This window comes from Stigmatopora argus, chromosome 13 (assembly GCF_051989625.1).
Source record: "Stigmatopora argus isolate UIUO_Sarg chromosome 13, RoL_Sarg_1.0, whole genome shotgun sequence".
In the NCBI taxonomy this organism is placed as follows: Eukaryota; Metazoa; Chordata; class Actinopteri; order Syngnathiformes; family Syngnathidae; genus Stigmatopora; species Stigmatopora argus.
The window spans coordinates 15,169,939-15,190,784 of NC_135399.1; the positions used below are offsets into that span (position 1 = coordinate 15,169,939).

At 42.5% G+C, this 20,846-nt stretch overlaps 1 protein-coding gene across 5 annotated transcripts in view; it reads left to right on the forward strand.

Moving 5' to 3' along the window:
* il1rapl1a (interleukin 1 receptor accessory protein-like 1a) overlaps positions 1-19,842 on the forward strand; it is a 145,425-nt gene extending 125,583 nt beyond the window's left edge. For 2 of the 5 annotated variants that reach the window (XM_077617503.1, XM_077617507.1), the window contains exons 7-12: positions 3,641-3,773; positions 9,565-9,710; positions 12,830-12,976; positions 15,012-15,182; positions 16,179-16,223; positions 17,879-19,842. In XM_077617503.1, coding sequence (XP_077473629.1) covers positions 3,641-3,773; positions 9,565-9,710; positions 12,830-12,976; positions 15,012-15,182; positions 16,179-16,223; positions 17,879-18,606 — 1,370 coding nt within the window. In that variant the 3' untranslated portion in view covers positions 18,607-19,842. The remainder of the gene's footprint in view (positions 1-3,640; positions 3,774-9,564; positions 9,711-12,829; positions 12,977-15,011; positions 15,183-16,178; positions 16,224-17,878) is intronic. The other 3 variants (XM_077617504.1, XM_077617505.1, XM_077617506.1) reach the window with 3 other exon arrangements.
* Positions 19,843-20,846: the final 1,004 nt, after the last annotated feature.

The window sequence follows — 20,846 nt, forward strand, 5'->3', positions numbered from 1 at the left end:
TCTATGGAGTCGATGATGCGGCTGGCACAAAAGAGAGCATTAAGGCCGGCGCTGGCATCCGACCGGGAGCAGCGTGAGGTCCCTCAACCATTTCCTGGCATTCCCGGGGCGCTCGGCGGAGAACTTCCTCGGCGGGTCGCGGCTGCCAGCGGCACGACGTGTCTCATTTGCAACTGATGTGTGGGATTAACTAACAGCTGATAAACAGAGAAGGGGAAAGGCGGCAGCTGCGACTCATGCAGCTGCACAGTGTGCCTCTTATTTGCATGTTTTCCACACAAATCAAGTGTTTGCAGAGGGCGGAGATGCGCCCCTATACGTGGAGTCGGCATCGGCGGCACGTTAGTACGCCGTGTCGCCACTTGTAGAGCCCGACTGTGCGCAAACGGCAAGCTGCGAGAAGCTGTTGAATCTTGGAAATGTCAATCGGGACTCCTGGCAGACTTTATCCCCCAGCCAGCATCCTAGTACACTTGACGAAGCCCTCGTTAAGTAAAGCGAGCTTTTAAAAAAAAACACAATTTTTGGTGTTCTGTGAAAAGAATCTGGAAGGCATCGACAGTTTTTAATAGACATTTAATCACGTGATGGGAAAGCGGGCCGGTCTTTTTTTTCAGGTTTTTAAACTGTATTTATTTAAGTGTTAACTCATTGGCTGTCATTGACGGCCATAGGTGTCCATGACTGGCCCCGCGATGGAATGGTTGATGCCAGTGAAACATGATAACTTAATGCCAGCCTTTAATACTCAATTGGATTTGATGCCTATAACTGTTATAACTGCCCACAGGTACATTGGAAAAAATATAATAAAAATATTTGCACTAATCAAACAAACTTTGCAGAAGAGAGAGCGGATAAAAATCAAGAAAATTACAATCAACAGAGCTCACTTCATCGCATTTAACAATTTAAAAAAAAAAAGATTATTTATGTGAACAAATATTTAAGTGTTACTGAAAATTGCGAAAATTTATTTTTACTTGGCTCTAACGTTATATAATAATAATAATAATAATTGTAATCATCATAATAATAATAATTAGATTAGATTGGATAACTTTTCATCCCGTATTCAGGAAATTTCACTGTCACAGTAGCAAGAGGGTGAGAATACAGACACAGAAAAAGACATTTTAGACATAAATAAATAGGTAATAAATAAATAAATAATATATTATATGAATAATAATGGTAATGATAATAACAATAATCATAGTAATAATAATAATGAAAATGATGATAATAATAATAATAATAGCTTTGTTTAGATTAGGAAAATTTGAGTGTGCTTTTTTCTCCCTCCTTTATACATTTCCAAGGAATGGGATTGGTACACCACAAAATCAGGTGACTCAGTCTCGACTCGCATGCAAAAATATCCCATATCCCTGGTTTTTAATTTTCCATGAATTGCCAAGCAGTGCGATATAAAGTTGATTTTTGGGCCGCTCGTGCGTCAGCCACCATTAGCATTATTGTGTCTACTTCAGGGAATTTGTGACTTTGATTCACATATTGTTGCGTCATCATTTTCTGCTCTTCTGCGTCTTCATGGAAGTATTTTATTTATTCAAGCAATGTGTAAATTTGTATTTATGAGCGCGCGATGGTTAAGAATGTCCTCCCGCGGCTTTAAATCGCAGATCTGCGCTGGCGTTGCCGTAATTGCGCCGAACACTGCAGAATATCCACAATCCACTTTACTTTTACTAGGAATTTGACATTCCTCTTATTCTGTTTTACAGCACCGCAAGATCTTTTCCCCTTGTGTATGTGTTGAAGATTACGTTGTGATATATTTTAGGACTTTTTAAAAGGCCACCCGCTGGTGGAAATAGGAGCGGTTAGCATCAGGCCTACCGGTTTCGCGATCAAGAGTTCAATCTTGGGTTCCGCATGTATTATGTATGATATTTCTCTCACGGGTTAAATGGAACGCTCCATCGGCGGCTTTTTCATTCTGGCTGACTTGTGCGCTGCTAGCAAAACACGCCACTACATTCGGCGCTATCCTAGAAAAGGGGGGGCCTCCGCCGAAATAACGTTTTAAGTTTCTCTTATGATGAGTAGGCTGAGCAAATGTCCTCATTTCTCCAGTCATGTCCACTTCTTATCTCATGAAATATGCATCGTTATAAATAATGAAGGAAAGCGACGTCCAGCTTACATCTTCCCAAAACAGAGGCGTGGATGATGCCTTTTTAAAATTGGGAGGCTCAAGGCCAGAATTGCCCGAGACGATCTCTTCAATCTTGTTTCCATATCTGGATTTAATTTAAATCCATAACCGAGGCATTTTCAATCACTTGCTAATGTCGCTTCATTGTTTTGGAATATTCGGCGTCACGTGTCAAGTCCATTCACGTGACCTTTCCAGACTTTCTTACAGATGTATTTTTCTATTTTTTTGCTGCACGCCCGGCAAATACATTGGAATAAAAACACAACCTTGCTGACAGAAGTAATGAATGCCTCTTTGAGTCTGTCAATCACAGCCGAGCATTACGATCTTTGCCGAGGCAGAATTTGCGATGAGATCCTCCGCCGGGTTTGGGCAGGCGTAGCTACGGCGAAACAGCGCCTCCTACCTTTCACTGGCCCGTCATCTCGCATCATCTGCCAGCCAATGTCTCTCCTCCCCAACGGCGGCATCTCATGACTCATCCGCGTGTGGTTTACGTGAGCGCTCGCCACTGGCGAGGCATCCCGCGAGAAGGAGAAAAAGAGTAGCGCGCTACCGTTAATCGGCCCGTTTGTTATGTGGCCATTCTCTTTTCCTCTGGATAAACTTCACGATTCGACCGTTATTAAATCTGCTTTTGACGCCAGATCAGCGTGTTTATTTTCCCGTGTTTACCTGATCCGTCAAGTGGACACACGCCGGTCGCAGACACGTCTCTCATAGGCTGCAACGGCTCAAAATAAAAAAAGCAGGCATCATTGTCAGCCTCCCCCTCACTTCCGACGGACTCCTTTTCTCTCTCTCTCTCTTTCGACACGGTCTCCGAGGGGGGCTTCACGAAGCGGTCGAGTGCCCTCGTGTGTTCATTGGTTTGCACGCCATCATTCGAGAGTGCTTCTGCGTGAGCTCTCGTCAAGAATCTCTGACTCGGGCCTTGCCCTCCATTGCCAATGTCACACAGCCTATGGCTATTCCAGTGAGTCTCTGATCCGCAAAATATGCCAACAACATGTTTTATTGCACTATCCCTTACCATTCTCTCTAGTCCACTTTGAACTATTTTTGTGCTCATGCTAAAGGATTATTTTGGCATCATTTGGGACCAAGGACCAAAAAAATAGCGCCTCGATTCCTTTTTGTGTCATGGTGATACCACACGGCACTATGGTTTAGTGAGTTTTATCTGAACCCAAGTGGCTTTTGCAACTATCTTGTGGTGTTCAGAAACCTTTTTAGTGCCTTCCCAGTCAAAATAAATCAGACATTTAGCAATGGCGGCAAGTAAGCTAACTTGTTGCACTAAAAATAAACTGGTCCGCGAACCAAACTGAGTTGGACAATGGTTTGTTTGACTCTTGACATACATTCAGCCGAATGCTATTTTCTATTGGGGAATTATTTAAGGTCAAGGACAGTACTGTATACCTAAATGTGGTTTCTGTCTGGTTTTTGCAGGAGGCGCCCTGAACTTGACTTGCCGGGCATTTTTCGGCTACAGCGGCGACGTCATCCCACTCATGTACTGGATGAAAGGAGATAAATTCATCGAAGATCTGGATGAGGAGCGAGTACAGGAGACTGAAATCAAGTAAGGAAAACTAATGGACAAATCCTGTAGACCCTCTAGTTCTAACCGGGTCAAATTAAGGGCACGTTAAATGAGAAAACTAACTTTCTTGGCAATGAAGTCTTCAGAAGTAACATGAACCGACATTGAGTTACAGTAAGTGAAAAGTATTTTTTCTCCTAATGAATAAGTCAAAAAAGGGTTATTTGACATTGAGTTCATTTAGAAAAGTAACATGTGAGTTTAACATTTTTCACCACAGCATCAGATTTGAAAAAAAATCCATTTTACATCCAACAATGATATTTGCGTAAGTTATAAACACAAATGCCCTTTTTAGCCATCAATAAATTCTAATGTTAGCTCAGTCATTCACAATATAAAAGAACGTTTATGCGTCTGATATTTACCAGACAGTATACTTTTCTTATCAATTTACATTTGCCCGACCGACATCGTCTGTTATGAAATTGTCGTAAAGCTAGGCGTCCTAAAAGTTTGTAGCGCTGCCTCCCAGAGAAATGACAGACATTTAGTGGAAAAATTAATTTACACGTTTCAGCCTATTGACTTGAAATGACTAAAACCCACAATTTTCCAGTGATGCATTTGCCTCATTCCGAGCAGCTGCAGGTCTGCATTTATTTTGCTCTAAAGTCAGAGTTAAGACGAAGAAAATAGAGTACGCGTAGCGTCAGTAACACGACATATTAGCATATCGATGTCAGCGTTGCTGCAGCGCTGCATTGATTATGTGTCGCCACCTTAAATGCAATCACCAGCAAATGTGGCGTCGGGTCCAATACAGTGGAAGGTACTCGCCCTATTCAAGAACGTGACAAAATGCCATCTCAAAAGTCTTTGGAGCACGGCTTAAGTCAACGATCCCCTTTATTTGGAGTACCCCAAATGTCATGCTTTAAGATTAGCTTGGAATTTGGCCAAAGTTTGGGAAAAGGGAAATGATGAATAAAATGCTAAATGTGCTTTCACAATCCAAAATGGGGATGTGACAGCTTCACAAGGGACTAAAGATGGAAATTAGCCCACAACATATTTACATATATGTGTTCATTAACGGCGACAGAGAAAGCTGGGATTGGCTCCAGCACCCCCCGCGACTCTAATGAGGATAAAGTGTTTCAGAAAATGAGATGAGGTGTTCATTATCATGAATACAAATATGTTCATTGATATGTGCTGTCCCTTATCAATCAATTTTCAAACAATTCTTACTTTAAAATAAAACCAAGAGTGATGTAAATTGTACTCTTTGGTAATATTATATACTTCAAAAAGGGTTTAGAATGATCTTATTTTTCGACTTTAAAGGCTAACGGAATGATACACAAGATAATGCACTGATATCGTACGTCAACAGGATTTTGTTGGCTTCAGTTTTACCCCCCAAAAATTATGATATTGTTTCAAATGGTTCAAATTGGCCGACACTCATCTTTTCTCACTCAGTGTCCTCCTTTTAGTCCTTCCCCATTGTTTTTTTTTTCCTTTGCCGCTGTTGGAGTGCGGCTCCATGCGCTGTTAAAACAGCTTTCTGGTCTCTTTCTGTAAGACGTCCGAAATGAGCTCATTTCCGATGCATCTTCCTCCCGCGCACCGGAACACCTTTTAAAACAAGTCCATCCAGAGTGTGCAGCATTGCTATTAGTGGCGTTTGGAGCGGCTGCAGGGGGAGACGGCCCTTGTCAGATGGTTAACAACCACCATTTTTCACACCGCCGCCACTCGCGCTATCTCCCTCTGCGCACCCACCTCCGGCGGCGCGCAGATGGGCGAGGGGGGCGCGGAGATTGAACCCTGGGCAAAGCGTATCCCAGACACATCTGGATGCGCTTTGTGCGGTGTTAGGAATATGCATCTCTTTTTAAGCAAGCTATTCCCAGTGGAGGACCGCTAAATGTGAAGTCTAATTCCCCAGGGCGGATCAATGGAGTGTTTGATCAATCGCCCCATCTTGCTAATGCTGCTACAGTCGGCCGTTTGCCATCTAGCCGAGGTCTGGAGTTGACTCCCATCAAGTCAACCGGCCATCTGGAGGCTGCACTTAAAGTCCCGCTGTCCTGAATTAATAGATGAAATCAAGATTATTCAAAAGTTCATTACCAAGACTCGCACATTCATAACTTCTAAAATTGTATCCGTTCTTTTGAAAGGTTGCAAAAAAACGCTTGTCCAAGACTCGCACATCTATTACTGCTAAAATTGCATCATTTGCTGAAAAATATCAAAGAAATCCTTCCACTGTATTTGTTGAATAGACGATTGGAATCAAATTAATAATAGTCTGACAACATTTTACCTTACAAGTTAAAACTGGAGGCAGAATCACCAGAACACGGTGCAACATAAGTGAGTAAGCGCACACCCGACACGAAATCGTTTTGCTCTACCAAATGCTAAATGTCTTATATTTACGCCTCTTGATTCTATAAGCAAACATGGTGTTTCTAACACAAATAATTCACTACATGAAAATATTATTTTCACCTGTGCCAGGACCAACGCTGCAGCTAAAGCCTTCTTGTTTCACTTCCGAAGTCGTTTTTCATAACTTTCAATGGCATACTATCATTTGTCACCAGGACAAAGCATCCAGTAAAAAAAAAGATTCAAAGAATAGTATAGTAGGCTACTTAGCAGCCATTCCATTTCCTTTCACACGCTCAAGCCACTCATCTTCGTCGCTTGGTCGGATGGAAAAAAAAATCGAGGCCTTAATTAGCCATGTTTGTGTTCGGGCAATTTCCTACACAGCACGCATTAACCATTGTTCCATGCACTACAGGAATGAATCATTTTTCCAATTAAATTAATTTCTGCGGGGGGAAAAAAATCTAAACTTGCCAGCACAACAATGAAACCAGATGAAAACACCTGCCTTTGTTTACATCTTTACCGGTAAGTGACTCTGGCTTCGTGGCCAACCGTAAAATGGGAGTTAAACTACGTACGCTGCTTTTTGGTTGATTTTACAAAGAAAAGGACTCCAGTTTGCGGATTAGTGATTTCAGTCCTATACAACCGACCTTCCAATGGCGCCCCCGGGGACTTAGACCTGGACAAGAATTGCCTGGAAGCTGCTCTTTTAAAGCAACATCTCACATGTGCCATTTTTATACACCCCACTCTTGAACTTATTGATCCAGCCTTGCTCATTTCTACCGCCAGCCCATAAATTCTCATTTACGCAACCTCGTGGTCGGGGCCACCGTCGCCGTCATAGCACGGACGAATGGACATTAGCAAAGCGTGCCGGGAATGAATAAATTAGCCCGACCGAATCCTCTGCCGCATTTTTGGGCGAGCGATCAATATGCCGCTGACCCAGTTCAGACCATGTTTTGCGGGCGGGCATATTTTGCGGTCGGCGTAACGAATGGAAGGAGCCTGAAATTAATGACTTGAGTGGCAAACACAGACTTCGCTAATGAGGAAGTAAGAGAACGCTAATGTGCCCGCAGCAGCTAGCCAATCGATGCATTCATTTGTTTCTCTGGCCGAACGGCATTTTACAAAAAAAACTGCTTCACGTTCACAGTATGTGAAATGATACAAATCTGATGCATTGACTTTAGGTCAGCTCGGTCATATTTCACATTTTATCTGTAGTCCAATAAGAGGCAGAGCATCAAAAAATCTTTCTTTACAAGGCAATACAGCTCACTGGATTTATACTATCAACAATACGCTCACTTAACAATAAATATATTATTAAGGTTGCCGTATTGCACTGGGCTATTGATTTTCATCTCATTCACACTGCGGTAAAGAAAAACCTGTCCAATATGTCGATTCCAGTTAAATCTGCGATAGCCATAGCTCCGCCTCCTGCTAGCATTAGCATGTCGTTGCCACTTAGGATTCATTCAAAGTCTCTAAGGACAAGGACAAGGGCTGCGTATTCGGTGTGTAGTCTAGGCCACAAGGGCATTTTTGGCTAGTCAAACTATTTTGTTTCAGGTACATGCTAACTAGTTGTCAAGAGAAAAGCCCTGCTGCAGATGATGAGATGTATTTTAAATGAATTGCCAATTTTTTTTGCTTCTTTGGGGACTTGAGAGATGAATAGGACTGATGCTGATGCTGTACAAATCTATTTTTAAAGGAGGGCTATTCAGCGTTTGCTGCAACAAGACAACAATGTGACATTTTTTATTCGTCAAATATTTCTATGTATCATCTCTTTATCCCATTTTAAGACATGAGCTTAAATTTGGTGAAATTTGGGCCATGGCATTTATAGTCAGATCATCTGGAAATCACGGCACTCCAAGAAATATGAGCCAAAGCCAACTAAGATAGTTGAAATCGTCAAACATCTATATTATCATATAAAAGATGTAAATGTGTATACAGTCTTGTTTAACTTAACCTCCTCCTCCCGAGTCCTCACAAAAAATATATATGAAATTTCGGGTTTGCTTCAGGCTCTGCAAATCAAGTTAATTCCTCGGGTCCGGTCCGCTCTGGTCGGATTTTTTTCGGCCTGATCCTACCTCTAAACAAACCTAAATCTAACCCAAACAAAGTTTAAAGAAAAAGAAAAAAAACAGCGCATGACAAACTTTTGGCGGTCAAACGTTCAGGTGAACTAATGCTAGCTCCATATTTTAGCTCGCAGGTTAGCACCCACGTGCGGCTCCCGAGCCATAAGTTCCATTCCCCCTGCTTTAAAGTATCCCCGAATCTCTTGAGGAGAACCCGAGGCTACAAAAACAAAACAGATGTACAAATATCACAAGTCCGTGACACACTTTCAATTACCGGCGCCAAACCGGCACAGCTCGCCGTCCTTATGCAGTTTATCGGCTGGAAGGCTACCGAGCGCCGAGGGCTGCCGGACTCATTATCTCCACCCACACACTCACGCACTCGGATACACACACACAAACACACACACACACACACGCGCGAGCACTGCCTTCTTCTCGGCCTCTTTAACACATCCAGCCAATGACGCATGGCCGCCTCACTTAGCTGAGCCGCCGCTTGCGCATAAACACGGCGGATGACTTTCTGCTTTGCACTTTGCATTTGTGTAGGGTGCTTTCAAAGTGAGCTAAGTAGAAGTGTTTGTGCTAACGGGGAGGAGGGCACTCTACCCCCCCGTTAGCACAAACACACACACACACACACACACACACACACACACACGTCAAGCAGCCCGGCCGGGGACGCTCATTTACTTTATGGAATATTACATCCTCTGTGGTCGCTGTTACCATGGCAGCCACTATAAAAAGATTTTCTCCTCATTGCTATTATTTGATTCCTCGCTGCCTCTGTGGCGCGTGGTCTTGAGAAAGATACCTTATTGATTTTCATATTTCATATGTTTTGAGTGCGGGCGGCAGAGAAATTAAACAGCGAAGATGCCTCGGCGTCCGAGGAAAATCATTGGAAGAGAATCGGGGAATATGTCGCCAAATGGCTGAAGCCCAGATGACGTTTTCTGTCGAGTTTCTAATAAAATGATGAGTTAAATTTAGGGCGGCATCTGTCCGTGGTAGATTAATCTATCGATTAATTAGTTTGGTTTCAAGCGTCATCGCATAACATCATTTCCGCAGATGTAAAAAAGAGAAATAACATTTTTGACCACCTGCACGTCCATCGGCGCCAAGAATCAACTTTAGAAAGAGCGTCGAATGGAAATATGTAAGAAAATAGGAGATTTTTAAGAAGGTCGTACGTCTCAGCACGGGTCACAAGGTCCTACACATTCATAACCAATGATAATCCCCCCCAAAAAATATATTTTTCAGAGCAGCTCCTCTTCTTTTGTTGACAGGATCGTCAAGGAGCATCTCGGCGAGCAGGAAGTGGCCATCTCCCTCACCATCGACTCGCTGGAGGAGGAAGATTGGGGGAATTATTCTTGTTATGTGGAAAATGGCAACGGTCGTCGCCAGGCTACCATTCAGCTCTTCAGGAAGGGTGAGGGTGCCAAATTCTTAACGAGCCGTCACCCATTAACGTGTACTTTTGAATCTCATTAGAGACTTGATGTCAAGTAATGAAATGCTTTTATTTCTCTTTGTCTTAGAATACTGCAAAAGCCATTTTCAAAATCTTCATTAGAGCCACCAAATGAATTATTCAAAGTCAGACTGCGCCGATAAGTCAAATTGAAATATGCATGATTTTGGTCTTGCAAAACTTTTCTCATGAATTATCGATAGTGTTTGGAGGTCCAATATTTTTATTACCAAAAATCATAATATTGGTGGTGTTGGCTCTTTTTTGCCCAACAAAAGCTCTTAAATTTGTTGTCGTATTTAACTTGTATTGTTACCGTTAAATGATTACGACACGAATTTGCTAATTTTCTTCGTAAGAGTTTTGGGGAACTTTTTCCTCATTACGCTAATATTTGAGTTATATTCACTCGAATAATATTGCAACTTTTTCCTCTACAACTCGACTGGAATTTTTTTTCTTATTTTATTATATTTTCATGAACTGTCATTCCAACCTATTATTGTATGCCTTTTGTTAGAAATGTGCATACTGTATTATCGATCTCACTCGCACTGTGAATCCGTCCACGGCGGCAATTTCTCACATGAAACCACTCTGACAAAAATGAGAAATGAGTAGCCCCGTTTGTGTTGTTCCCCGCCAATCAAAGTGGCTTCGTTCATACCCTTTAAATGTCATTTTACCATTCATATGTGGCACACGTTGAAAGATCGTTCGTTGTACATGAGAAGGCCACTTTATTACAACCATATCAAAATACTATATACAGTAATCCCTCGAATATTGCGGCTTCACTACATCATGTTTTTTTCCCGGGGGATTTTTTTTTTGTTAATTAAATATATATTTTTAAAGTTCATAAAAATGTGAAAATCCACGCTGAAATTTGCAAGCAGAAGCCACTCCCTTGTTCTCCGCTTGCTACTAGGACTCAGCACTGAAGTAAAAAAAAAATAATAATACTTTTTTTTTTTAAATAAGGGTGACCCTACTTTGCGGTTTTTCGTTTATCGCGGTCATGTCTGGTCTACATTATCCGCGATAATCGAGGGATTACTGTAAATGTGAAATGAATACAGTGACAGTCTCAATTGAAACGTAGCATTGTTATCTTCTATAAAGTGGATTTTTTTTTTTAAATCAGGCATTGGCGCAGCTTTTTTCCCTTCCCCAAAAAAGAGTTTCGCATTCTTGCGTGCTTTTCTCCCCGCCATTATCAAAGTCTCGGTGAAGACACAGCAATTGTTTGAATTGGTCACTGCGCATCAGATGTCCTTAGAACGACTGCGAGAGCGTCCAATCCTCGCTCTCATTCTCTCACTCTCCGCACTCACTTTACCTTCTGATGTTTATTTCATGCTCCCTTGACGCAACACTGCAAAACTCTTTAGCAGTCTCGTGCGCATCTTAGAAAGTGAGTTGGACTGCTGATAGTGGAATAGTGGAACTTCCCTGCACCAACGTGGTTCAGTTCAGAACACCAAATCCACTTTTCAAACTTTGGATCGTCGTCAAAGAAAAGAAAAAAATTGGCCTGCATTTCTTGTACGAAATGACAGATTAAAATTCACGCTTTTTATGATGCACATATTCTAAAATTATAATATCACGTATCGTCACAAAGATAGTCGTTGGCCGGGATAGTCTCAAGAACCCCAGTGGAATCGGGGGCCAGCCAATAGCAGGGCACATGGAGACAAAGGTCAACCAATCATAGCAAGGGTTAGGCAATTTACACTTTTCAACCAGCTAGCCTAGCATTCATGTTTTTGGGATGTGGGAGGAAACCGAAGTACCAGGAGAAAACCCACGTAAGCCCGGCGAGAAGATGCAAACTCCACACAGTGAGGACCGACCCGGAATCAAACGCTCGACCCCGAAACTGCGAGGCTGCCGCGCTAACCAGCGCACTCAGCAGATCCTTTTATGTGGACTTAATATTCTCTCAAACAATAGAGAGCGGCAGCGGCGGGTCCCGACGGCGACCGTTCGGGGACCTGCTGACAGAGATTTAAAGCGCGGCACTTGTTTAGCAGGTAAACGCCGCTTTAATTCGCAACATAAGTCATCCCTCCTGCGTTTGCCCACCGGGGAGATTGAGAGGAGATAATAGAGGAGAGAAACCAGCGCAAAAATGCAGCAAAGGGGCGGAGGCTCGCGGGGCTTCATTATAGGCCGCAAAGACGGGAGGCGCCGCCGTCAGTCAAGACGGCCGTCTCGTTTTTGTCAAACGCCCCGGTGACGTCTCGGAGCTCGCTGGCGTTTCACGGGTTGGGCCGGCCTGGTGAATCCGCATTTTGCTCATCGCCGTCTATTTGTCTTCCTCCCCCGGGCACCCTCATCTTTCCGCAACCTAGCGGGCTATCGCTCCTGTCCGCCGATGACGGATGCCGCCCGAGCAAGCTGAGCTTAGCTCCCCCGGATGACTGTCGTCTTAAAGTTGCGTCATCGCCAGCCAAGCGAGCGCCTTAAAATGGAGGCCGGATTCAAAACGGGGACACCCGCGAGCGAGCGAGCAAGCAGGACGTTCTTACAATTTTTAACAATTGCAAATGTGGGTGCGCAGTACACACTGCTTTGGATTTGGACGGCATTTTGAAGTTGAGGAGTTTGCATGTTTATCCCCGGGCTTGCGTGGGTTTTCTCCGGGTACTCTGGTTTTCTTCCCACATGAATGCTAGGCTAAGTGTATGCTAAATTGCCCCCAGGTATGTGTGTGGACTTGAATAGTTGTCCTTTGTCTCCTGCGATTGGCTGTCCACCGATTCGGGATGTCCCCAATATTTGGCTGGGATAGCTCCAGCACCCCCTGCGACCCCAATCCAATTTTTTTTGCATATAACTGCCGAGTCTTCTGATTTTCAGAGGGTAAAATGCCAAAAGCATCTTACCGTCTTAATTTCCTTGTTTAAAACTCAGACGGATTTTTAACGGAAACGAGAATCGCACGATATCTTTGAATGGATTTTTTTTTCTTCAAAGCCCCTGGACGCCGACGTTTGAACGCGTTGGCCTCCGTTTGGAGACGCCACCCGGAGTGACATTTTCTTGTTGCGCGTGTGTGTGGTCCTCAGCAGAACTGATGTACACGGTGGAGCTGGCCGGGGGTCTCGGAGCCATCCTGCTGCTGCTCATCTTCCTCATCTCGCTGTACAAATGCTACAGGATCGAGCTGATGCTCTTCTACAGGAGGCACTTTGGCAGCGAGGACCTGGACGGAGGTAAACATCGTACCTGGAATGGAAGTCGAGCCTATTTCGAGCCTTCATTTTAGCAGAAGTGCTGAGCCAATGAGATCGCCCAGATTGTAGAAGTTTATTCCCCAAAGTCTATGCGTTTTGTCAATCCAATCTACCCTCTCATAATCAATAGCGCTAGCTAGCCCGTATCACTTGCCAATTAGCCAACACATTTTTTGCTTTAAACCTGCCACAAACTATGCTTTTTTTTTACTATTAATTACCGTGCACTCATTCAATTGCCCGTAGTTAGCTGGGGATAGGCTCCGGCACCCCCAGACCCTGCGGTTCAGAAAATGAATGAATAAATAAACAATAAGAATTGATCTCATTTAGGTTTTTTTTAAAAGATCGAAAGTAATCACTTAATATATGTATAAAAATTAAATAAATACATGCAAAAAATAATAACCCAAAAATAAAAATACAATAATTCTCTGAGGACGATTTAGTTTGCACCTGTAAAGGTAAGATTGATAAAATAATAGATGAGCCCCACCCTCTTACAATTATATGCGAATGTTTGAATTAACCCCACCCCTTTAGGTGTGTCGACAACATTAACCCCTCCCACTTGCTGACTCAGTAGGAATAATAGTCGACAATATTTCATTAAAAAAATAGTCTCTTTGGTCCTGAGTGCCCATTTCTGAATGACCCGTGTCCTTGAAATTGTTCATTTAGGATTAGCGAGTAACAAACACAAATGATACTAAATATTTTTTACAAAAATGTCGACTTTTTGTTTCCAGGACCTCTTTCAAAATGGTCTTTTTCCCCCAAAATTGTCCTCCTTTCCAAATCTTCTGTCAAGCTTCCGAATAATAGATGAAAGATTGTTTTGTGTTTCCAAAAAGTTTGACGCGATGATGCCCCACCGTGGGCTGTTTGGATTCCCGCAACATTTGCGCGGCGCTTCCTTTGCAAGGTTGCCGGCTAATTTGAGAGCGCCCGTTTGATGTCGTCGTCCTAGCGAGGACGGCGTGGCCTTCCTTCCATCCTTCTTTCCTTCTCTCCTTCCTTCCTTCCTTCCTTCTTTCCTTCCTTCGGAGTGCTTTCAAAGAGACTTGGGCTCCTCAAAGACTCTGTGAAAGGACCCGGTCCTCTTTCCTTTTTTTTGCTTGGCCCACATTCCCGCTTTCCGCGGAGAATAACGACGAAGACGTAGCCGACACGCGGCGACAAATTCTTTGTTCCGTTCCTCTACTTTTCGCCCGTTGGCTTCTTTTCCGTCGCCTTGTGGGAAATCATTTTCAAGTATTTCTGTGGCTCCTCATCAACTTATTGAAGTATTCATAACTAGAAAAGAAAATACAATCGGTTTCATTTTAACTCGGGTAATATATGCCTTTTAACATTGCATTCATTTATACATTTATCCATAACAAAAATACAAAAATTATGAATGATGTAATAATATATAATAGTGGATCACATTTGTGATGATTGTTATTTTTTTTGCCATATTGTTTATAGCACACCTTTTAATCCATTTAATTATTTACATCCCAGTTCAATCGGAAATAATAGTACTATATTTATTAGTTATTCTTATGATTTATTTGTCTTTTTGTTTGTTGTTGTTATCTGTTATGAAGCTTTAAATCTCATTATACTTGTATAATGACTATAAAGCCTTCAATTTAATTTCAAAATTGTCATTTTCAAGTGAAAAAAAAAGAAGCATTCCATTGCATGAAAAGGAAAAAATGGCTTCTTGATTGATTTCATACGGGACGAATAAAATGCAGATTTTCTTTACCCTGACCGTAAACAATATACCGTATTTTCACGACTATAAGGCGCACCTCATTATAAGGCGCACCCTCAATGAATGACACATTTTAATTTTTTTCCATATATAAAGCGCACTGGATTATAAGGCGCCCTGTCTATTTTGGAGGAAATTTAAGACTTTTAAGCGCGCCCTATAGTCGTGAAAATACGGTAAACTAAAGGCTAAAGACGATATGTTAGAGAGATGAATTTCTGAGATGATTTTTTGTTGTTGTTGCAGAAAACAAGGACTACGACGCCTACCTGTCCTACACCAAAGTGGACCCGGACCAGTGGAGCCAGGAGACCCGTGAAGAGGAGCGCTTCGCCCTGGAAATTCTCCCCGACGTCCTGGAGAAGCATTACGGCTACAAACTCTTCATACCCGACCGGGACCTCATCCCCACCGGAAGTAAGCGCCCCCTTGCGGACGTTTCATCGTGTCACAGCTTTCTACGTTCAGTGTTTTTCTGTCTTTTGTGGTTTTGTCTCGTGTTTTGCCGACTTTTTTTATCCTCTTTTTTTTTTTACATCCAGTTTTTCGACTCCCAATTTTGCCCCTCACGTTTTGGGTCCAGGCGAAAATGGGAGTTTTTGCGACCAAAACAAGCACATTTTCTATGGTGAAAATTCCAAAATGTATCCCATTATATCAGATTCCAATAATTGATACATTGAAAAAAAATCTGGAAAGCAATGCACACAAAAGTCATTTTTTCCCCAAAAATGTGACAAAAAAACGCGTTACGCATTAATTTTTCATTCACCCCGTTCATTTCCGATGGCTTTTGAAAATCATTTAAAATTTGGAAAATAAAACACAAAATTTGACAAACTATGGCAAATGCTAAAAACTGCAAAAAAAGGAAGAGAATGAACAAACTGCAAATCGATCAAAGACCCACCAACACTCAAAAAATGTGAGAAATCAAACTAAAAAAAAGGAAAACTATTCATTTTAATCTTCTTGGCTTCCATTGACGGCTCCAACCGTCCAAAATGTTAACTGTAAATCCTGTTAAAAACCCAAACAAATCCAAAAACACCAAATTACAAAAGAAAAAAGTGACAAATGGCAAAACTATTTTCCACATTTCCCATTCGCCGTCAAATGATGCACATGGCAAACCGATGTTATGATCACATTTATCCATCGCGTACATTTTTTTAAAATTCTGTCTGAACATTCCGACACGTGGACGAATGAACAGAATTAAACATCAGCGAGTTGCCGACTTTCCCTTTCATCCGAGCGAGCAAAACTGCCCGACGACACGAAGATCCGATCGCGATTGGATCAACGGTCAAAAGCAGAACAGCCGTGCTTTTTTTTCTTTCTTTTTTTGGTAGCATGTTTGCGTGTCTTGTGTTTTGTTCTTGACCTGAATGTGGCCATGTTTATGTTTAGGTCTCACCACTGAGCATTACCAAGATGACACGCGGCTTTTTGGAGGTACTTTGCCCTGAATCTTCTTACATGCTATCAATCATCCACATTAGATCCTCAACCAATTGAAATTGAAAAACCGATACCGACCGGTTTATGCCACCCTGGCAGTTTTTTTTAATAATAGGAAGTTATTTGCTCAAAGAATTTTTGTGTCTACAGAATATGACTTCCCTAAAAATCATCAGTCATTATTCCCTTCCAGAGGTCTACAATAGTACCATTTTTTTCCCGTAAGAGGCAGCACAGAGCATTCTGACCAAAACCAAAGAATAAGAAAGAAAGGAAATTCACTCTATTAAGATTTACTCTTTATTGGATGATTGGGCTTCCCTTTTAATTCCATGTCCACTTGCTACTTTTCCCTAAACATTTCATCACAATGGAAATATCCCTTGAGGCCGGAAAAATCCATTTTGAAAGTTTGGCTACACAAATTTGACCACAAAGAGCCACTTTTCAACTTTACAACAGTTTTGATCCTCGGCTCACTAAGAGACAATCATGCTTCTACGCCATAGCCTTTAAAAAAGGAGCATCTGTGTGATTTATGGATCCGAACTCAGGAGTGATTGGAGAGGGCCTGTAAATTGAAGACTACAATAAAAATTTCAAGCGGCAGGCGTCTTGGGTGGGCTATCTGTCGGAAATTGGTCCCTTAGCTGCAGTCAGGCTACATTAGGTCCTGTTTCGTTGCTACCAAACAATACGGTACTGTGAGCCTCCATTCACAACATGCTTGCAGGGGAAGTTGCGCGTACAGAAAGCTAGTTAGCATCAAGGCTACGACATCTTTTACCGTATCTGATGAGACGGTCTAGCTCAGGGGTGTCAGACTCGGGTTGGTTCGCCGACCGCGTTAACGTCAACTCGATTTCATGTGGGCCGGACTATTTTAGATATAATATTTAGATTTTTTTATAAATTGATTAAAATAACTGGATTAAAAGCCCTGAATATTCAGTTTTTTATAGATCTAAAACAATGTTTATTTGAGCTTTTTATATATATATTTTTTTTTAGATTTTACAAAATGATTTTTGAACTAAAAACACAGAAATAATTGATAAAAAATTAAAATTCTTGATTTAAAAGGGAAATTATTTGATCCTAAAAATTTGATCCTAAAACAGAAAGTTGGCGCTCATGATTGACTTTCCCGGGCCATACAAAATGATGCGGCGGGCCAGATTTGGCCCCCGGGCCGCCACTTTGACACATGTGGTCTGGCTCAGAAAAAGTTAGACAGAAAGAGACAAAATTTGAAATGGTGAGAGTCAAGAAGCAGCATAAAAAAATCCGATCTGCCAAATTATTTTTTTCAATATAATGTATTATTTGCTTTAATAGAGAATGAAAATATGAAACGAGGCACTGTCGATAGAAAATAGGATAAGAAGCCACCTCTGGCATAAGAAATCTGTCTTTTTCTTTTCTTTACGGATGACGTTCTCCTGCCATTCAACACCCGCATTGGAAACGTCCTTGAAACTAGAAAAAAAAAACGGAAAAAAAGGAAACTTCCCGTTCAAAGGATGCAAGGTCTTTCAAGAAGTACTATGAAAAAGCCGGATTTAGCGAAGGACCGAAAACACGCTCCTGATGAAAAAACAAAACAAAAACTCCTGCCATGTTGACCTTTGACCTTCTCGTCCCTTCAGCTTACATTGAAGACGTGGCGCGCTGCGTGGACCAGAGCAAACGACTGATCATCGTGATGACGCCCAACTACGTGGTGCGGCGCGGCTGGAGCATCTTCGAGCTGGAGACGCGTCTGCGCAACATGCTGGCCAGCGGCGAGATCAAGGTGATCCTGATCGAGTGCGCCGAGCTGCGCGGCATCATGAATTACCAGGAAGTGGAGGCCCTGAAGCACACCATCAAGACGCTGACGGTCATCAAGTGGCGCGGCGCCGAGAGCAACAAGTTGCACTCCAAGTTCTGGAAGCAGCTGCAGTACGAGATGCCCTTCCGCCGCAACGAGCCCATGCCGGGCCACGAGCCGGCGCTGGACGTCAGCGAGCGCGGCGCCTTCGGCGAGCTGCAGACCGTCTCGGCCATCTCCATGGCGGCGGCCACCTCCACCGCCATGGCCACCGCCCACCCGGACCTGCGCTCGTCCTTCCACAACTCCTACCACGCCACGGTCAGGCAGAAACACTACTACCGCAGCTACGAGTACGACCTGCCGGCGCCGGGCGCCGCCCTGCCGCCGCTCTCCTCGCTGGGGAGCCAGCACACCTACTGCAACATCCCGCTGACGCTGCTCAACGGCCAGAGGCCGCCGGCGGGGAAGAGCCGCCAGCACAGCCTGGAGGAGGCGCACGCCAACAACGCCATGTTGCCGTTGCTGCCGCGCGAGACCAGCATCTCCAGCGTCATCTGGTAAATGGGCCGCTAACCACCACGAAAGAGAAAAATCTTCTTCTTTTTTTTGTTTCCAAGGGGAGACTTCATTTCAGAGAGGGACCGACCACGCTCCGGTTAAGGGTTTTTTTTCTACACGCAGGTTTGTAAACGTGGTGGGACACTCGCGTGGAATAACATACCCACACACACACCCACACACGCATATGTTTGAAAGGAAAACAGGGTCTTGTACATAATAGCTCCATTCATTTGTAGCATTCTTCTTGGGTTTTGTCATTCACGCGTTTGTTGCCTTCTCCACTTTGCTTTGACTTCCAGAGAGGTGTATATTTTTATCACTTTTGTTTTGTTTTTTGGGGGAGGTACTATTTTAACGCCCATGTGCTTGTTGTGCTCTTTCATTTATTTGAAACCCCGCATTCTTTTTACGTTTTTTTTCCCGGACAATTTCTCAAGCTTCTTCCGGGAGCTGCCAAGACTTTTTATTTTTATTTTTTTTAGTTGTTGTTTTCAATGTGTTTTCGACCTGTAGAAGGTGTATCTACTGTCCAAAAAAAAAGGAATATCGACAAAAGGAATCCTTAGAATATGCAAAAATATCCAACGGGGCTGGGAAGAAGGGGGCGGGGTTTCGTCCACACCAATCAGCTCCCTGCGAGCGGAAGAAGAGCGAGATGACCACAAAAGACGGATTTTCTATTTGAGACGTTGTTTGAGAATGCCTCACCTTAAAAAAAGGAAAAAAAAGAAAGTGTAGATTATTTTAAAAAAGACGACAATAATAATAACTCTATTTTTATAAGCAGTTGCCTGAGGAGTCACATTTTATCGTTTCATCCACCACGGGAGGACAATTTGGTGTTTTGTACACAACTTTTGCACCCCACGCAAACTCCGCCCATCCGTTTTTTTTTTGTCGGTTTCTTTTTAAAAGAAGAAAAAAAAAACTGTTGGCATTCTGATAACTGCTTTTGTTTTTTTCCTATGTAACAAAATTTCATGTTTAAGGCAAGAACGACTACATTTACGTCCAGGCGGGGAAAAAGACTTTAGATATATTTGAAGGTGTGACTTTTTTGAGTATGCATAGCAAATAGATATGTATTCTATATATAATATAGATATTTATATAAATATATCAACACAATTTTCACGCGGAGAGAAATGTCTATCTTTATAGGAACACGACGACGATGACTCATGATCAGTTGCCCTTATACTTTCTCACTGCACATTAAAAACAACTTTGATTTCCTTTGTACGCCTCCACTTTTGTCTGCTAGTCGCCGGGGGTGCTGGAGCCTATCCCAGCCGACACCCCGAATCGGTGGCCGGCCAATCGCGTGAGGAGACAAAGGACAAACGATCGTTGCTAGGAGCGATTTAGTTTATAATTAGCTTAGCATTCATGCGTTTGGGGTGTGGGAGGAAGCCGGAGTACCCGGAGAAAACCCACACAGGCACATGCAAACTCCACACGGGAATGATCGACCTGGGATCGAACCAAAAATAATATTTTCCTCCTATTATTAATATTGGCAGATATAAAAAGCTATTTTTATGTAGATGAACAGTGCCTTCTACTGGGGGTTTGCACAAACGCACCATGTTAAAATTTAAGCTAATAATAAAGATTGCAACACGACTGTCAGCATGCGCCCTACAAAAAGACCCCAAAGAATGCGAGTTAAAAGTAGGACAAAAAAATAGAGCCACAAAATTATTAATTTACAAACTCTGTACCAGTGGCGGAACTAACGTGAACAGGCTCAGGGGCAATCGTCATCAACGGGCCCCTTGAGGGAATGCTGGTAAAGATATTTTAACACTTTAATTATAGTCTTGTGCATCATTGTATGTATGTTTTAGCACCTGTCTAAGCTCCGCCCCTGCTGTGTACAGAAATACAGGTGGACCTGATAAGACAAACTTGCATTGCATAGCACTGTCTTAATTTTGACATTAATGTAAAAAAGGATTCAAGTATAATGCTGCCTTTTTTCAATGTTGATCAAAATAATTATTTTAATCATTTCAAAATGCCATTTTATCAATGAGAAACTTGGATGTATCATGCAAAAATAATTGATGATTTGTCTTTTTTTTTGCTTTAGGACCGAAGGACCAGGAAGCCTTTACCTAAAGTTTAGGTAAAAGGAGCTGATTTTGTATGAAATCGATCAAAAGGCCTGAAATGAAAGGTTGCAGAATAATTGTATAACTGTCCAAAGAATTAATTATTTTTTATTCAGGAATATT